The sequence below is a fragment of the Sesamum indicum genome, linkage group LG12, assembly GCF_000512975.1.
Source record: "Sesamum indicum cultivar Zhongzhi No. 13 linkage group LG12, S_indicum_v1.0, whole genome shotgun sequence".
NCBI lineage: Eukaryota > Viridiplantae > Streptophyta > Magnoliopsida > Lamiales > Pedaliaceae > Sesamum > Sesamum indicum.
In genome coordinates this window covers 3672574-3692066 of record NC_026156.1, presented here as the reverse complement: position 1 = coordinate 3692066, position 19493 = coordinate 3672574, and the positions used below count along the sequence as shown (strand labels likewise).

Here is a 19493-nt window from a genome sequence, read left to right as displayed (position 1 = left end):
AATATTACTTGCATTTACGAATTCTTTTATTTAATTACATTTTCTTTTATTACAAAATATTAGCAGTGGTTCCCAATTTGAATGAGATAATAAATCCTATTTCATAAGATTTGGTGAAAATATTGAGAAATGTTCAAATATGTCCTCGGGACTGCTAATATATTTGATAAAGAATTATTAATGCTGCATTGGCTGCTCCGAAATTTGAATGTTTAAATTACTTCTTATTTTTAAAAATATGGTCAGCCATCAACAATTCATTCACTTAGTATACAAAATATCAACTATATCACAAGTAATCAAAATTTAATAATTAAACACCACAAACGTGCAATTAGTCTGTAAATATTTAAAATTCATTTCTCCAAACTTAATAAAAATCATGTGAAAGCTAATCGATTGATTTTTAACGATTGAAAAATGATTTAATCGGGCTTAGTATAAGCAGCAGAATGGTGAGTTCTCGAAGTATGAAGTTATTAACAAACAGGCAGAAGCTCTCTATTTTTAATACATATTTTTATTTTTCTCTCTCTATCTCTCGAAAAAACTAAAAATTTATTTTTTATTTAGTAAAAAGAACATTTGTAATGATATAATTGTTTGACAAGTAAAAAAGTTAAAAAATAAAAATGCAATGTTTATGTGTTATTCCCAACAGAGAAGCAAAAACTATTCAACAACTTACCCTCCAATTGCTTCCCAATTTGTCTTTCTTCCCCTACCTTTAATATTTCTTCAAGCATGCATGGATTAGGCTGGAACCAAACGGATCCGTTTATTTTTCTCTATTGCATGCGCGCTGGATCTATCTATTTCTGATCAATTAATTTAAATTAATCACCACAATTTATGTAGAAGGATTAAACGCATTTTTTATCTTTTAATTACACCCATTCTTCGTTTTATTTCTTTAATTTTCTACAACTGCAAAATAGTTCTCTAACTTTTTAAATTGCTCAATTTTGAGACTTCAATCGGAGAAAAATTGTCCCAACTCGTTGGAAAATAGCACATGCTCAATATTATTGGCACGTGATTCTCATGTATACTAGTGTCGTATGAGTATCATGATGAATTGCAATGCTATAAAAATATTCTTGTGTACCGTAATTTGCGACAATTTTCTGACTATTGGTGTTTTGAAATTAAGCTATTTAAAAAATTAAAAGAATCATTTTACAATTCTATAAAATTTTAAAAAAATTAAAGACTAAAATAAAAATAGAATATAATTAAAAGATCAAATATGCCTTTAATCCTTATGTAGAACAATAATACGTGGTATAACGACTTATGTAATAAATGATCAAACATATTATAACACTAAAATGAAGGAAAATGATTGCGAAATCAGCTTTAGCCTTTAGCCAAACTCAAAGGTTCACTTGTAGAACAATAATACGTGGTATAACGACTTATGTAAAAAATGATAAAACATATTATAACACTAAAATGAAGGAAAATGATTGCGAAATCAGCTTTAGCCTTTAGCCAAACTCAAAGGTTCACTAGTTACATTTCAATTCACTCATTATCTATACTTTATTATTGAACTGGAGCACTATTTTGATATTTTACTTTTCATAGTCTGTTAATTTTATATATTTATTAAATATTTAATTAATTTATTTATTAACTTCCTACAATCCCATTCTTTTACACCCTAAATTACTTTTTTAAAATTTTTATTTAATAATGCACACTCGTTGGAGTGTGCCAACACACACTAGCAGCTGGAAAAGCTCTACAACGTTGCAATTCAAACGTAAAACTGCCGTTGCGTTGTACAGTCGGGAAGGACAAGAAGTGTGTTGAAACTGGTTTCAGTTTCAGATTAATGCGTTCGTAGGACATTGTTCAATACCGAAGGAAAAGAAAAATCTCGGCTTTCCACCACTGCGCACCGGAACCCCATCTGTTTTCAGTCGCCTTCGATTATAATCGCTTAACTGGGGAATTTCGCCCTGCGTGATGGGGTATTCTGTTATCATTTTTTGCAGTCTATTTCAAGAACTTTTCATAGTATGTGATTCGTTTTTTTTTTTTTTTGAGTGTTTGGTTATGATTTGTGAAGATAGAAAAAGAAGAATAAAAATAAATAAGTTTATTAGAGATACTATGTATGTTTGGATTTATTTTTGAAGATAATTTAAAATAAATATTGTATATTTAATGTTATGTTTTGGAAGAAAAAAATTATTATTTACTGTCAAATCATATTTTTTTTATATATATTTATGTATATGTATGTATATATATATATATATATATTTATGCTAAAACAATGAATGAAGGCAAATATTGAGTATAGTTTCACTAGTTTTTTTAAAATAACTTGAAAATGAAACAAATATAATGTTGCTGTGGTGCGTTGTTAAAAAGAGACGCGGTAAGAGAGAAACAATTATATAGTCAAGAATCAATAAGGGATGTTGCGTATGTAAAATATTATGAATTTCAGTGCTTGTGCAGCAAAGGTGAATCTTCAACAAGAGGGGATAAATATGGCGTTAGGTTTTGACTAGCATGATCTTGTGTGAAGGACTATATAATGAAGACTATTATGCAGTTGTTTCGACCCAAGAAGATGTTTCTTGATAGAATTATGATCAAATATGACGGCTTCATCGGCCAAGAATTTTCTCTTTTGGATTAACTATTACAATGTTACGTCTGCAAGAATAGAGAAAAGTATGCGATCATTGATAGAAGAATAAGGAAATTTTTGCACCTTTAATCAGGAACAAATTCACCGTCAAATAAAAGAAAACACATGGTATTTCATGGGTTTCAGGCACAAAGCAAACATGAGGCCAATGCTTCAAGTTTTTATGCTTGTAACTTGTTGTTTGTGTTTAGAATTAACCTGTGCCATTGACACCTTAAGGGTCAGTCAGTCGATTCGGGATTCAGAAGTTTTGGTTTCTAATGGGCAAAACTTCAAGCTGGGTTTTTTCAGCCCAGTAAATAGTAATCAGCGTTATGTTGGAATAATGTATAATATCCCAGTTCCGACCGTTATATGGGTAGCTAATAGAGACAAACCTCTGAATGATTCTACTGGAAAAGTGGAGATGTCAGAAGACGGCAATCTTGTTATCTTGGATGGACAAGAGGAGGTGTTATGGTCATCTAATCTTTCATGGTCAGTGGCAAATTGTAGTGCTCATCTCTTGGATACAGGCAATTTGGTGTTACAAGATAATTTGAGTGGTATGATTCTTTGGGAAAGTTTTCAGCATGCTTCAGATTCTTTAATTCAGAGGATGAAAATTATGACAGATTTAAGAACAAATGAGAAGAATATACTGACATCATGGAGAAGTCCTTCTGATCCAGCACTTGGAAGTTTTACAGCTTCCATTGAGCTACTAGAGCTTCCACAATTAGTTGTCTGGAACGGTAGTGATCCTTACTGGCGCAGTGGTCCACATAATGGTCAAATTTTCATTGGAATTTCTCACATGGATGCTTACTTATATCAAAATGGAGTTGATATGGTGAATGATAATCCAGGAACTGCTTATCTGACGTTCACCTATTTCAATGCTTCTGTGTTGACATATTTTGTCTTGAACGTCTCAGGAATTATACAACAGAAGTTGTGGTCTGATGGGAAAAGAGATTGGGAGGTAACATGGTGGTCTATAGAAAGTGAGTGTGATGTCTATAGTAAGTGTGGGCCGTACGGAAGCTGTAACGCTAAGGCCGTTCCAATGTGCACATGTTTGCCAGGGTTTGAGCCAAAGAACGTTGATGAATGGAATGCAGCCAACTGGATTAGTGGCTGCACGAGAAAGACTTCCCTTCAGTGTGAAACAAACAATTCTATTGGAAAAATGGGAAAACAAGATGGGTTTCTAAGGCTAAAGACAGTGAAATTGCCTGATCATGCTAAATGGTTTCCTGCTCTTGAAGCACATTGTGGGAGCCAGTGCTTGAATAATTGTTCATGTATAGCCTATGCATATTATAGTGGCATTGGGTGCATGCAGTGGACTGACAGTTTGATTGATGTACAGAAGTTCTCAGGTGGCGGTGGGGACCTTTACATCCGATTGGCACATGTGGAACTAGGTAACACTTCTTCCCCTCTCTGCAAACCAAAAAAATAAATGAAATAGAAAAGGTATGTTTACATTTCGTTTCTGCCTGCTATTCAATTATTTTCCGATTGTTCCAGAACATTAGAGCTCCAAGATATCGAGAATGTTCTGGTCCATGATAAATACTACTTGTGGTTAGATTGGAAGTTCTATTACAAATTCCAGAGTTTATGACTTCTATAGCTAACCACCAGGAAAAGAATTGTTCATGTTTTGTCTAACTTTTACATTTTGACAGATAACAAAAAGGACCAGACAACAATCATAGCAACTACAATTGTTTTGGGGTTTATAATGATTACCATCTGCACATACTTTCTGTTGAATTGGTACAGAGGTAGATATTAACTACAACTTTGCTTCACTGATGAATGCTTAGTAGCATTAAGTTATTATCAAATGTACTCCGGCTATACCTTTTCTTCCCATAATTCTCATGAATCAGGAAGTAAGCAAAAATGTTGGCGCTTATTAACCAGAAGTAGGGGAACTGATCCAGGGTATTCAAAAGAAAGTCTGCCCAAAGATTATGTGAATGGCGTTAAACTTGAAGAAGTACCGTTCTTTAAATTTGAGATGCTTTCCAAGGCAACAGGCAACTTTGACTCTGCCTTTAAGCTTGGACAGGGTGGTTTTGGTCCAGTGTACAAAGTATTTCTCCTATTCCTACCTTATATTTTTAGTCTTTGTAATTTGCAGATTGATTAAGTTGCTGCTTTTCAGGGAAAATTACCCAGTGGGCAAGAAATTGCAGTAAAAAGGCTTGCAGGATCCTCCAACCAAGGGCTACAAGAGTTCAAGAATGAGGTTGAGCTAATCTCTAAGCTCCAGCACCGCAATCTCGTTAGGCTCCTTGGTTGCTGCGTGGAGAGTGAAGAAATAATGCTAGTTTATGAATACATGCCCAACAGAAGTTTGGATGCTTATCTCTTTGGTAAGTCAATTACAATCAAGATCATTTGTAGATATTCAGATTTTCCATAATAGCAGGAACTTCATTGACATAACATTGCTCAACTGAGCTTAGATTTTGTTCAGAAGTATTCTTATTTGGTTTGCACTTTTCACCATATTTTGGTTAATACTTCTCATATTCAGATAAACAGAAGCTTCTTGACTGGAAAACACGCGTCGTCATCATTGAGGGGATCTGTCGAGGCCTTGTTTACCTTCACAGGGACTCAAGGTTAAGAATTATCCACAGAGATCTAAAGGCCAGTAACATTTTGTTGGACGAGGAGCTCAACCCCAAAATTTCAGACTTTGGCCTGGCTAGGATTTTTGGAGGAAAACAAGATCAAGCTAACACAACAAGGGTTGTTGGGACATTGTGAGATTAATTCAAGCAATTGTGTTTTTCTTAACTTGATTGCATTACTTATGCTAATTTGTGTGTGCAGTGGCTATATGGCCCCTGAATATGCACTAGAAGGAAGATTCTCAGAAAAATCAGATGTCTACAGCTTTGGCGTCCTGTTACTAGAAATTGTGAGTGGAAGGAGAAATACCAGCTTCTATAATGACGAGCAAGCACAAAGCTTAGTAGCATATGTAAGTTAATTTATAGATAGGACAGGGACTTTCAGTATAGTTATATCTACTTCGTATTTAATTCTCTTATTTCAACAGGCCTGCAATTGTTCTTCTTCCATATTTAAACTTCCCGTGTTTGGATATTTTCAGGCATGGAAGTTGTGGAACGAAGAGAGTATGATAAATCTAATGGACCCGTTAATATTTGATCCGCAGATGGAACCCAAGATACTGAGATATGCCAATGTAGGTCTATTATGTGTTCAAGAAGTAGCACAGGATAGGCCAAGTATTTCTACTATTCTCTCGATGCTTAGCAGTGAGATTGTCGATCTTCCTCATCCTGAGCAACCAGCATTTATTGTGCACCAGAGATCTTCAGAAGCAAGTCCAAGTAAATTCTCTGCGAATGATATCACTGTGACAATTGTTGAAGGCCGGTAGGACTTGGACTCCTGAGGCACATGTGTGAACATCAAGCAAAATGCTGAGATCCTAAGCTACCTGGAGTAGTTCTTCAATTCAAAAGAATGTTTGCATGTCCTGCAAATAGAAATGTGTTGATAATCCTCGAGGTTCTCCCGACTCTCAGGCATCGATCCATTCGGTTTTTGATGCTTTAAAATCTGGTGGTTTGTGAACCAAATATATATACCTTCATTATTAGCTAATAGATGGTGATAATCGATAAAAGAAGAGGAAGATGTAGGGTCGACACTGTACTCCTGATTCCAATTTGATGAGCTGAAACTATATACTTTAATATGCTGTTGAAAACAGACGCGGCTGGGATCAGTGTAATATATGGGCGAAATGTCCTATTTTGACAAACATGCTGTTTTTATGTCTGAAAGCAGCAATATAAATTCTTGGTAGCAATTCATATAAAGCCATGTGCTTTTCGTGTTAAGTTTGGCGTTTTCTTTGTTTAAGGCAGTCAAAATATCAGGCGGTCAAAAGTTTCAGACTGATGAGAGTTTTTTGTAATAATTTATGTCTTTGCTTTCAATTGTTTCCATTTACATCGTTGTTCATATTATTTTATTAGTTTTTGGGTATGGGCCTTTCCTATTTGGGAGTTATGGTGCTCACCACCTTCCTTATTTTTCAGTTTCTCTGCGTGGCAACGGGCAACCACTGAATAAAGAAACAATCGTGAATTCCTTTTCTCAGGCGAGGCCCTCACCACTCACCAGCCACCCTGTGGGCCTGTGTGTTCTCATGTTCTGCCCACCCCTTTTCTCGTAACAGAACATAAAGTTCGATTCCTTTTTCTTTTTATATATACAATTAATATAAAATTCAATTTGCTGGATTAGTGGACAAGTTATATGGAATTTTAGGAATTAAGCCCTGTTATTATTAATTAAAAGTAGTTGCAACATTAAATAAAAATCTATGTAGCAGATTCAGGAAACCTGGTTGTTGCATCGTATTCACACTACTATAACCACGTGAGAAACCAAGCAAAAATGGTCGACGTGTGGGCTCGGGCGGAGCCAACTTTTACCCTTTCTCTCTACTCGCGTCACTGTCTGCGCAAGACACAATTAGGTGAAATGAACAGATGTTCATTTTCGCCCTGGATTTTCAGAACGTGATGCTGCATCTTTGTCTTCTTTCGATCAAGTTCTCAAAATTGTAGATAGAAGTGTGAGATTCAATTCTTCCCTTTGCGTCAGCGTCACACACCTTCCTATTTCAAAGCCTTATTCTTTTGTGGGTGGTGTTGCACCGGGAAATTAACGTGAATTCTGTGTATCTGCGGGAGTGGGGTTTGAGGTGGGCCGGTTGCTGGTCAATGAAGAATCTTCAATAAAAGAGAACTTGGGAGGAGTCAAACTCAATCTTCTCATCTTTACATTAAAACCATACAAATCCACAGGGGGCGGGTCTCAAAGAATCTTCTCTTCTTGTGCCCATAGTTATACGAGCCCTGCTTCTCTTAATTGAGAAACTTCTTCAACTGTTAAAACCCTGTAAAACACATCAAATTCTGAAATGGATTCTAGTCTTAGATGTTATGGATATTTGTTGCTTTGGTGCTTCTTGATAACGGGCTATTGCTTTTCTGTCTTCAGTTTGGCGGCAAGTAGAATTACAAGAGGTCAATCAATAGGAGATGGAGAAACCATGATTTCAGAAGGTGGGAGATTCGCGTTGGGATTCTTTGGTCCTCAAGGATCAGGTTCTCGGTATGTGGGGATATGGTACCAAGAAGTTGGAAATGAATCGGTTGTATGGGTGGCAAATAGAGAAAGGCCAATCTCAGGGAATGGTGGAGTATTAACCATTGGAAATGATGGTAATTTAATGGTTATGGATGGGAATGGCGATGTGGTCTGGTCAACCAATCTATCAGTTCGATCAAGTAATTCTACTGCTGTTCTCATGGACACCGGCAATCTTGTTTTATTTGGAAGTGAAAATTTAAGTAGGGGCCTCTGGCAGAGCTTTGATCATCCAACAGATACATATTTGCCAAACATGAAAGTTTACATGGATGTGCGAGGAGAAGAAAGACGTGTTTTCACTTCTTGGCGAAGTGCTTTTGATCCTTCACCAGGAAACTATTCTATGGGTATTGATCCTCGCTGGTCACCACAGATAGTGATATGGGACGGGGCTAACCGACGGTGGAGAAGTGGGCACTGGGATGGACTCACATTTACAGGGGTTCCAGGCATGAAAACTTCTATACTATCTGGTTTTAGGCTATTAACTGAAGCCGATGTTGTTGGAAAGGCATACTTCATTTATTCCCAATCGAATGGTTCTGATTTAATTAAGTTTAGGATAAACTGGGAAGGAATCCAAAGGCTGGAAAGTTGGGTCGATGAACGCAAGGAGTGGAGCCTTACACAATTGCATCCTGGTGACGAATGCGATAGGTATAACCATTGTGGACCTTTCGGAAAATGTAATGAGGTGGAGGTGCCGAAATGCAGTTGTATGGAAGGATTTGTGCCTAAGGATACTTATCAGTGGAGCAGAGAGAACTGGTCCGGTGGGTGTGTTAGGCAGACAAATTTACAGTGCATGGAGAACAACAGTCTATCTGTCAACAAGGTCAACGATGATTTTGTGACGGCTACAAACGTGAAGTTGCCTGATTATGTGGATTATGTGGGACGAGAGGACATTCAACAATGTCAAAATATGTGCCTTCAGAACTGTTCTTGCACCGCCTATGCTTTTCTTGAAAGAATTGGATGCATGATATGGTACCGGGACTTGGTTGACGTTCAACAATTTCAGGCGGAAGGGAGCACTTTGTTCATCCGGCGTGCACATTCAGAACTTGGTAAGTCAAAATATTCAATTTGTTTGCTACAAATAAAATTGCTATGATCAGGATACATGAGAAATGGAAAATTTTGTTGATGCAAACTCGATCTTGTTCTAATCTTTAGCAATCTATTCTAGTGGCAGGGGACAAGAGTCATGTAACCAAAATTGTTATCATAACAATTGTCATAGCCGGTTTGCTTCTTGTTTGTGTCTCAATTTGGTTGCTCGTGAAGCGCAAAACAAAGTGCAGCGGTAAAGTTGTACTACAGCATATATGAGTTAATTATTTATATGTGAGTTAACTATGTACGAATAAAATCTTCAATTTTACTGCAGAGATCTTACACAGAAATGAAATGCCCAAAGTTGGTCCAAGTGGAGAATTTTCAACTGATTTCTCCGGCCCTTGTGACCTTGGTGTTGAAGGGCAGAAACCAACTGGAAATGAACTAGCCATGTTCAACTTCAACCATGTGGCAGCAGCTACGAACAACTTCTCCAGTGAGAATAAACTCGGACAAGGAGGATTTGGACATGTTTACAAGGTAAAAAGTTCAAGTGCAATGGCAGAAGTCTGAAGTTCAGTGCTTTCTTGAGCATCTAACATGTGCTGATCTGGTCTATTCTCTTCAGGGCACGCTACCAGGGGGCCAACAAATAGCCGTGAAAAGGCTCTCACGGAAATCTGGTCAGGGGTTAGAGGAGTTTAAGAATGAAATTATGCTAATTGCCAAACTACAGCACAGGAATCTAGTCAGACTGTTGGGCTGCTGCATTGAGGGAGAAGAAAAGATGCTACTGTATGAGTACATGCCCAACAAAAGCCTGGATTCTTATCTTTTTGGTTAGTCATTTAGATTGTTCTTTGATTTGTTTATTACTTGATATTAACCACTGTAAAATCATTCTTAGTTTTCAAGAAACGAATTCTGCTAACTAACATCAGTTATTGGCTTTTGTTATCACACTCATTACAGATACTGATAAGAAAGCCCAACTAGCCTGGAGTAAGCGCTTTAGTATAATTGAAGGGATTGCGAGAGGGCTTGTCTATCTGCACCGGGACTCGAGGCTTAGAATAATACACAGGGACCTGAAAGCCAGCAACATTCTGTTGGATGAAGAGATGAACCCAAAAATTTCAGATTTTGGCATGGCCAGAATATTTGGAGGGAACCAAAATGAAGCAAACACAAACAGGGTTGTGGGCACATAGTAAGTGATATAGGGCTTAAACGTTTACATCAATATTCTAATAACGAAAAAGAATTGTTTGTATTTTCTCAAAAAACTATATCAACTAAAAAGAATTGATATTTGCGCAGTGGTTACATGGCTCCCGAGTATGCTATGGAAGGCCTGTTTTCCCTGAAATCTGATGTCTATAGCTTCGGAGTATTGCTCCTGGAGATCATATCTGGCAGAAGAAACACTAGCTTCCGCTCTACAAAGTACTCAAATATCATTGGATATGTAAGTGTAAACAATTGATCATATACAGCCTTACTACATCAACATTTATCTATCGTGTGTTTATGGAAAAATGTTATGATGACAGGCATGGGATCTTTGGGATAGAGGCAGAGCAATGGAATTAGTAGATCCTTCAATCTCAAATTCATGCTCCGAGGAACAAGTAGTAAGATGCGTGAATGTAGGGTTGCTGTGTGTGCAAGACATGGCGGATCACAGGCCCAACATGCCGACTGTTGTATTGATGCTGGAGAGCGAGAAGGCTACCTTGTCTTTGCCCAAACAACCCACTTTTACATCAATGCGACATAATCTAAATGCCGATATGTGGAACGAAATTCAAGATGCTGTATCCTCAAACAGTGTGACCATTACTGCAATTCTTGGTCGATAATTCTTGGCATTTGTATATCTCCTCCTCCTTTCATGTTAATATGTGCTAATAAGACCGTAAATTTTGTTCATCCAAATTGATACAGAGGTTTCTGCTGCACGTTTTTGTGTATTACTTTTCATGATTGAACCCTGGAAATAGAAAGAGAGCGCTCCCGGAATTGTCATACGGGCATACGAATTTTCAGACGGGTGTGAAAAGTTGAGCTGCCCCATCACGCTCGGGGCAGGCACATGCTTGAGTTCATATTAAATCTTATGCTGCTGCGGTGCTTTGTATTGAATATACTCATTATATGTAATATATATATATATATACACACACGTCAACCATATAACTAATTGGTGTATATCACATCTAAAATCAATATTACTTTCTACTTCCATTTAAAAATTATTTGATTTGGTATAGGTCAGTAATCAGGTAATCGAAGGTAAATATCCATTCTCATTCAGTTTTTTTATTATTATTATAGCGAATTTCATAAACTCTAACTAAGGGAGAGATTTATTTATTATACGATAGCAAATTTTAGAAATATTAGATATAATTTCTTAAATTATAGGGATTTATATATAATTACACCAACCCTAGTGGAGTGTAATTATCTCAATATATATATATATATATATATATATATATTTCATTTTTTTTTTTTTTTGGGTAAGAAAAATGAAACTCGATTGGTTGGTTTGATTTTGGCTTCTGGTTCACTCCGGGTTTGACCACTTCGAATTTTGTATTCTCATGCGGATCAGACGTACGTTCAATTTTGGTCAGATGGATCCAACCGAATAAAAAATTATACCCACAATTACTATGTGATGGGGTGATTAATCAATTTTGATGAGACTTAGTAGTTTACATATAGTAATGATGAAAAGGTAATAGAGGCTGATTATTTTGAATAAAGAAACGTTAAGCTGTGGTAATCGGTTTGACCCTCACTAATTAGGTACAAAACCAAAGCAAGAATAAGGTGTCCGATATGCTTTACCAAACATATTATTTTAGGAACACTCATATTCTAAAGCGTGTGTTATGTTGAACCAAATTTGAAATCAAGGGTTGAAATAAAATAGTCTAGGAGTGTAATTGTCAACTTATGTAATGTTTCGTAATCAATTACTTTTCTGAGAAATAATCAAATATTTAATATATAGGATATAACTGAATATTTTGTCTATATATGTTAATTCACTTTAGTATGAACAAGGCATTGGACAAAAATATTTATAAGACGGACATCAATATATAGGGTTTGATGCTTTCCTAAATTCTAAAAAGAAAGTTCAATCCTAATTAGCAATAATTAAAAAAAATATTTAAATTAAGTTTGATCGAATCAAATTAATTATATGATAATTATGATATACTTATTATATAATTAATTATTTTTTTTAATTGTATATCAGTCATACGTCAAATTTATTATATTTACCTATAAATTTGATGATGATGTGGGGATATTTCCCAACATTCCTTATTGAGACCTTCACCATTCAAAAAGAGACTTATGAAGGTCAAGACAAGCAACATCATTAAAGGTATGTGTAATAAAGAGTAGGACCTTACAAGACCTACGTAACGAAAGTATCGAAAAGTTATTGGAGACCTCTGAAGACAAAGGACAGAATATCATAAAAGTATTGTCAGAGCCGCCTGCACTACACTATCCACACAATGTTAGTCCCTTGAACCACCACCTGTCTTTATCAGGGGTCCTGGTACGATCCATGGGAAGCCGTCAGATTAAAACACGATCCAATAGATCGTATTACATTGTAAAAATCTACCCTTACATATAAATATAGTTCTCCACCGTCATAACCACTTTATCCAACTTATATACTCTCCATACATTTTTGGAGATTCTTACTAACTTGACTATGGAAAAGCCATTTCCGGAATCCCCTTCAGCTAGGCTCTAATGTGTGTTTGTCTTGTAGACTCTCAGTGACAATTCCTAAGTTTGCGAACGGTTGATCCAGAGAACTTCGAAGCCATTTTCCTTACCTGTATATATCTTCGTATTTCTAAAATACAACACATGAAATTTGATATAAAATAAATTTTCTTGAATAATTGAACACTTAAATACATGATGAAGAGATTTATGTTGAAGGTATTCCTTAATATTTACAATAAAGTCAATCATTAATTGGAATTTTAGAGGTGCTTCTGTACTCCACTTATTTTAGTTTCGTCAAAGGGGGCGCCCTCGGAAGACAGATGTAATCAATTAGTTTGATCCAATATCACCTTTCTACTATTACAAACGGGTCCATATATACCTCTCCGACCAAGAATCTACTTATTTATTCCATTCTTTTATTTTATTTATTTATGTACACTTTGGCTCATATGATATTTATGTATTTCTAAGATTGAATATGAAATGTCATTCTTTTTTCCTCGATCAAAGTTTGCCTTTTTACATTCTTATCTCGGACTTAGTCATCTTGTAAGTTTTTTACTTTTAAAAAGGTCCACCTTTATTTTAAATTGTTACAAAATAATAATATTAATTATTAGGGATAATTACATTCATCTTCCTTAAAGTCTGGTGTAATTATACCTAAATTCCATGTAATTTAAAAATTTATATCTAGCATTCTTGATATTTGCTTTCATCTAACAAATAAATCCATCCGTCAGTCAAAATTTTCTGAATGTGCTGATAAAAAATTAAATAAAAATTGATATTTACCATCTATTAATTTATTATTGATTTATTGCATGTCAAATAATTTTTGTTCGACCAAACTACTCTTATATACCTCATCATATGAATTAAAGCGTGGAGATGTATGTGAGTAATTTGATTATAGAACATTTACCTGATGTGCAATAAATCAGTAATAAGTCAATTAGAGGTAAATATAGGTTTTTTTTTAAATTTTTTTATCAATATCAACAAATCGATGGATTTTGACAAATGGAGTAGTTTTTTGTTTATACGAAAACAAATTTTATAGATGCTAAATATAATTTTTTAAATTACAAAAAATTTAGATATAATTACACCAAATTTCGAGAAAGAGAAGTATAATTCCCAATTATTATTATTATTATTATTATGTTTGGGGAGTTAGTAAAAGTTTTGAATTTCAAATTTGCAAGGATTAGATATTAATGATTGTGAACGCAGGAGAATAAATGCAGCCCAATTTATAATATATAGAGAGAGATAGAAACACAGTGACAGTGAGAAATGAATGAGGTCTTTTTAGTCTTCCCCTCAGTTTCTATCAAACACTTCCGTGTGTCTTAATTAAAACCAAGGAATTTCATCCACACCAGCACCAGCACGGCAGCAGCAGCACCAACGCCAGCAGCAGATGCCAAATGTTGGCCACCAAATTAAAGAGAAACACTCCGCCTGGAAAAAATGAGAAACATCGCTAAGCACCACCCTGTCGTCCGTGTTTCCTGTTTCATCATTGCATTAACTACTTTCTTCCCGCTGCTCTCCACATCAATTGATCTCATCACTCCAACCCAATTCCTCGACAAAGACCAGACCTTAGTCTCCGCCGGACAAGAGTTCGAGCTTGGCTTCTTCTCCTACGCCAGATCAAATAATTGGTACATCGGAATATGGTACAAGAACATCGAACAGAGAACTATTGTTTGGGTTGCTAACAGAGATTCACCTCTCAGAAATTCATCAGGAATCTTGAAAATTAGCCCTGATGACGGCAACCTACTTCTGGTAGATGAAGCAGGGAAATCCGTATGGTCATCAAATCACTCCGGCATGGCCAAGAACTCTGTTGCAGAATTACTGGACAATGGAAACTTCGTTGTCCGCCCAGAAAATGAACAAGACCCAGAAAACTACCTCTGGCAAAGCTTTGATTATCCCACCAACACATTGTTGCCGGGTATGAAGATGGGTTGGGACTCGAAAACGGGCCTAAATCGATACATAACGTCCTGGAAAAGCGCTGATGATCCTTCCTCCGGTGACTACAGCTTCCAGATCGACGTCAATGGGTTTCCCGAGATATATTTGATGAACAAAGAGAGAATATATTATCGAAGTGGACCATGGAACGGGCTAAGATTTAGCGGCGTCCCAGAAATGAAATCAAGTACACTTTTCTCCTTCCTATTCGTGATGGAGCCAGATGAAGTCTCTTACTCCTTCGATGTGAGTAATAAATCAGTTTATTCAAGATTGATGGTGAAACACTCTGGCGAGCTACAACGATTCATCTGGATTCCCGCCACCAAAATCTGGAGTTTGTTCTGGTACGCCCCTAAAGATCAATGCGACCGATACAGAGAATGTGGGGTCTACGGAATTTGCGATGCTAATGCTTCGCCTGTTTGCAAGTGCATACAAGGATTCGAGCCAAAAAATCCACAGGCATGGAATTTGCGAGATGGATCGGACGGGTGCTTTCGGGTAAGCAAATTGGACTGCAGAAGTGATGGGTTTTTGACGTTGAATCATGTGAAATTGCCGGAGAGCGGGACGGCTTTCGTGGACAAGCAAATGAATTTAGATCAGTGTCAAGAATTGTGCCGGAAAAATTGCTCCTGTCGGGGTTATTCCAACATAAATATCACCGGCGGTGGAACCGGCTGCGCCATTTGGATCGACGATCTTTATGATATGCGGCAGTACGCAGTGGCGGAAGGTGGACAGGACTTCTACGTTCGAGTGCCCGCCGCTGATTTAGGTATGTAAATATAGTTAATTAATTTAGTTTTTTTACTGCTTGGGTAGTAGTATGGTATCATCACAGGTTTTTCCAAATCGGTATAATAATGAAATATCACTGTGGACTAATTAGTTGCGGTAACTCTATAAAATCACATGTGAAATTGTAAAAACATGGCTCAAATAATGTAGTTGAAAGACTTAAAGTTAAATGCACGTCGCAATCTTTAGGACGGGTAGGTGTATAGTTGGTGGGAAAGTATTATTGGAATTTCATAGCATTTTTTGGCATGATATGTTTGTCAGAAATCATTTAGGCAGGGCTGCGCATTTTTGAGGTTGGGTCGAGATAAGCAGAACAAAGAATTTTATTATCCCAACAGGAATTTTTGTTTTTTAAAAGACAAAGTCAACTGGACAGCCAATTACAAGGTGGGTGGAGTGGAATGCAGTATATGCAGTTCACAAGAGAAGGGGACAATAAATTAAAAATTGAAGTACATTCACATTTGTTAATCCGAATTCAAACACTTCAACAAGTCGTGAAGCTAATTCATAGCTCATCGAACAGTAGACCGCTCTTGTCCGAATTCTTTAAATTAAAAAAAATCGGTATGATATGTATGTTATGTTTGAAAATGAATGAATGATCACACATCAACTGAGTCTGCCATTTGTCATTATTGATATGTATGGCACGATTGGCTTTTAAAATTAATTTGTATTCAATTTACATGCTTAGATATTACTCATCTACATTTATACAGACCATCGTGTTGTACCTCAGTTACTTGCATACATCTTTTCTTTTAATGGTATTGTCACATTATCAATGTTCTACCACCTACCCGAACGACAAATGGATTGATATTTCAATATTTTAAATCATTAAATACAAAAAAGATGGTACTAAATAATGGGTTTTATTTTATTATTTATATTTGTTAGAACAAAGTTATACCTTTTAATTTAGTGTTCTAAAGTAATGATGTACTAAGTTAACTGTTAAAATTTTGTTTAAATGTAATAACCTTAAAGTGAGGTACAATTTTAGATGGATAGATTTGGAATAGAGGGAAAGATTTTTGGTTAATTGATAATTATAAATTAGGGTTGGAGGGTGCGAATCTCTACAAATGTCGGTATATAGTGGGTAGGATTCGGGGCCAGGTTCTGAGGGCCCAACAACCACAACGCCTAACGGCCGACCATATTACTTGGTTGGCCCTGTATGGGCCAGACACGTAAATCTACTCTTATATTCATCCAATTTTTTCATTTAGGGAACGGGAAATACATTCCTGGGCCCTACCAAGCCAGATGGCATTATTTCAGTACTTTTACATACTTTTGTGTTTTCGCCTTTACCCTCCAACAGATGACTTGTTTTCTCCTAAACTTTTCCTAAAAATATTTTGTTTGATGAAACTGCAGAATGAAAACAGTATTCCCATGCAACTGGAAGTTTGAATATTCCAAACAAAATACAACAGTTTTGGTTTCATTATTATGTTTAGAAGATTTAATGATGAGAACAATGTTAGTCATTGATGTTAAATTGTTCATGATCAATGTATAGTGATTCTCAAGCATTGTTGCTAGCGTAAACGATTACGTTTCTGATTGCAGTATCACATTTCTCTTGTCACTTTTAGAACGGTCAGGAGCTGTTGGGACAAGAGATGATTCTAACAAGACTGGAAAAATTGTCATGGCTGTTGGAATTGCTGTTGGGGTTTTGCTAGTTGGATTGGCAGTTTTCTTTGTATGGAAGAGGGGAAAATCAAGAAGCGCAAAGAAAAATATCATAGAGCATAGAGGTAAAGGGCATGTGTCTAGTCAACATGCGTTCTTATATAATTACATGTTATAAGTACATTTCATATATGCTTTTCGCCATCAATACAGGTCCGAGGGAAAGAAGTCAAGACTTTCTGTTGAATGTAGCAACTATACCAAACAAAAGAGATCACTCTGGTGAGACTGCAGCGGATGAGTTAGATTTACCGTTATTCGATCTCAGTTCTCTGTTAATTGCTACGGACAACTTTTCCAATGCAAATAAGCTAGGTCAAGGTGGTTTTGGCTGTGTTTACAAGGTAAATAAATCTATATAACAAATTAAACACTGAGTGGGCAAATGTCTGTTTTAAATGGAGAAATTTATCATTTGTAGAAATCTTACATCTTTTTTGCATCAGGGCATGCTTGTGGAAGGCCAGGTGATAGCAGTGAAGCGGCTGTCGAAAAATTCTGGCCAGGGAATAGATGAATTCAAGAATGAAGTGAAGTTGATTGCAAGACTCCAGCACAGGAATCTTGTTCGTCTACTTGGCTGCTGCATCGAAATGGAGGAGAAGATGTTGGTATATGAGTACATGGAGAATAAGAGCCTGGATTCTATTTTGTTCAGTAAGTCCTCTTGATCAGCACTTTTTAGCCTTCATTTTCTATATGGCTTTGATCTATAGCTGGATTGAGGTTGGTGCTTAGTCCCCTCTTTCTTTTCCAGAGAAAGATAAAAGTTCAATGCTCGACTGGGAAAGGCGGTTCAACATCATATGTGGGATAGCACGAGGTCTTCTCTATCTTCACCAGGACTCGAGATTCAGAATTATTCACAGGGATCTCAAAGCCAGCAACATTCTACTTGATAAAGAAATGAACCCTAAAATATCAGATTTTGGCATGGCAAGAATATTTGGAGGAGATCAGACAGAAGCAAACACAAAAAGAGTCGTTGGAACATAGTAAGCACCCGAAGAGTTCCTTAAAGAAAGAATCCAAGGGATTAATTATTGCCGAGTTTCACTTAATTCATAATCCTTTTTTTGCAGTGGTTACATGTCCCCTGAATATGCAATGGACGGCCTCTTCTCCATAAAATCTGATGTTTTCAGTTTTGGAGTGCTCGTGCTGGAGATAGTGAGCGGGACGAAAAACAGGGGATTCTATCAAACAAATAACCACCTTAATCTTCTTGCATACGTAAGTATGGTTATTGGAAACTGCCAAATGCTGTCTCTGCCAGCAAAGTACTAATACATGAAATAACCTGGAATTCTACAGGCCTGGAAATTGTACAGGGAAGGAAGAGGATTGGAGCTGATGGATACAGCAGCAGGTGAATCTTATTCGGCAAGTGAAGTAATGAGATGCATACAAGTCGGCCTCTTGTGCGTCCAAGAGCACGCAGAAGATAGACCGAACATGTCAACTGTAGTCCTGATGTTAAGCAGCGATTTTGTATCAATGCCACAGCCTAAGCATCCAGGATATTGCCTGGGAAGGCGGCCTGCTGACACTGATTCGTTTTCCAGTAAACCAGATGAATCATGCACCGTCAACCAAGTCACTGTAACTATGCTAGATGGTCGATAGTGTTCAAAAAAATTGCGACCCTGCTAGTTTAACTATATATCTCTTGTAAGGCCAAGAACTTCATTTTTCCGACCACTTGGTTGAAAACTCAAACAAAAAGATTGGTATTGGTAGGTTTTGTTTCCCTTCAGTCGTTATAGATAGGAAAAGTTTTAGAAACAGTACACTAAAATTAAATGTAAGATGTACCCATTTCATTTTGACACTTCTCTTCTCTTTCAAGTGGTTAAGGTAAATCGGATGTTGCCTGCGACATAATACTTTACGTTGGGCCATTGTCTTTTTCAGTGGCTTTTACACCTTCACCAGGCTGCTAAAAACCCATCATCTTCGCGAAATTAATTAGAAAGCCCAGGTGAATTGGGCTTAAATTTTCTAAACTATTTAAAAATGCACAACGATTAAGTAGTTAATTGAAGTGCCAACCACCCCTGAATTTGTTAAATTGAGGCTCCATAACTCTAAAGTCAGGGATACGAACCCTATCAATGTGTTGCATATTTCTACTTTAATAATAAAAATTTATAAATATAATTATTATTTAATAATAATGTAATTGTTATTATTGTTGGTAATTATTGAATATTGGTACTTAATATTAATAATCATAATAATAATTCATCATTTTTACTTAAAAAAA

General features: G+C 36.4%; 2 protein-coding genes across 5 annotated transcripts; both read left to right on the top strand.

Moving 5' to 3' along the window:
* LOC105175474 (G-type lectin S-receptor-like serine/threonine-protein kinase At1g11330) lies at positions 2605-6664 on the top strand. 4 transcript variants are annotated; one of them, XM_020698193.1, is made up of 7 exons: positions 2618-4080; positions 4348-4446; positions 4555-4760; positions 4833-5043; positions 5208-5439; positions 5510-5660; positions 5859-6664. In XM_020698193.1, exons 1-7 carry the CDS (start codon positions 2787-2789, stop codon positions 6084-6086), a joined length of 2421 nt encoding a protein of 806 aa, XP_020553852.1. In that variant the 5' UTR covers positions 2618-2786; the 3' UTR covers positions 6087-6664. The 4 variants fall into 4 exon arrangements, with proteins under 4 accessions (XP_020553853.1, XP_020553852.1, XP_020553851.1 ...); XM_020698192.1 differs by having other exon boundaries at positions 2624-4080; positions 4609-4760; positions 5793-6664; XM_020698191.1 differs by having other exon boundaries at positions 2625-4080; positions 5793-6664.
* On the top strand, positions 7304-18853 carry LOC105175473. The gene is made up of 14 exons (XM_020698417.1): positions 7304-8946; positions 9069-9185; positions 9270-9478; positions 9567-9777; positions 9911-10148; positions 10259-10406; positions 10492-10797; positions 14168-15491; positions 17128-17292; positions 17381-17571; positions 17674-17884; positions 17985-18222; positions 18310-18460; positions 18542-18853. The coding sequence occupies exons 1-14, from the start codon at positions 7644-7646 to the stop codon at positions 18851-18853; spliced, it is 5124 nt and encodes a 1707-aa protein (XP_020554076.1). The 5' UTR covers positions 7304-7643.

Coding starts and splice junctions, on each gene's coding strand:
- LOC105175474 (XM_020698191.1), top strand. CDS start 2,787: ATGGGTTTCAGGCACAAAGCAAACATGAGGCCAATGCTTCAAGTTTTT. Junction 4,081..4,347: donor ATTGGCACATGTGGAACTAG/GTAACACTTCTT, acceptor ACATTTTGACAG/ATAACAAAAAGGACCAGACA. Junction 4,761..4,832: donor GTTTTGGTCCAGTGTACAAA/GTATTTCTCCTA, acceptor GCTGCTTTTCAG/GGAAAATTACCCAGTGGGCA.
- LOC105175473 (XM_020698417.1), top strand. CDS start 7,644: ATGGATTCTAGTCTTAGATGTTATGGATATTTGTTGCTTTGGTGCTTC. Junction 9,186..9,269: donor GCGCAAAACAAAGTGCAGCG/GTAAAGTTGTAC, acceptor ATTTTACTGCAG/AGATCTTACACAGAAATGAA. Junction 9,479..9,566: donor GATTTGGACATGTTTACAAG/GTAAAAAGTTCA, acceptor TATTCTCTTCAG/GGCACGCTACCAGGGGGCCA.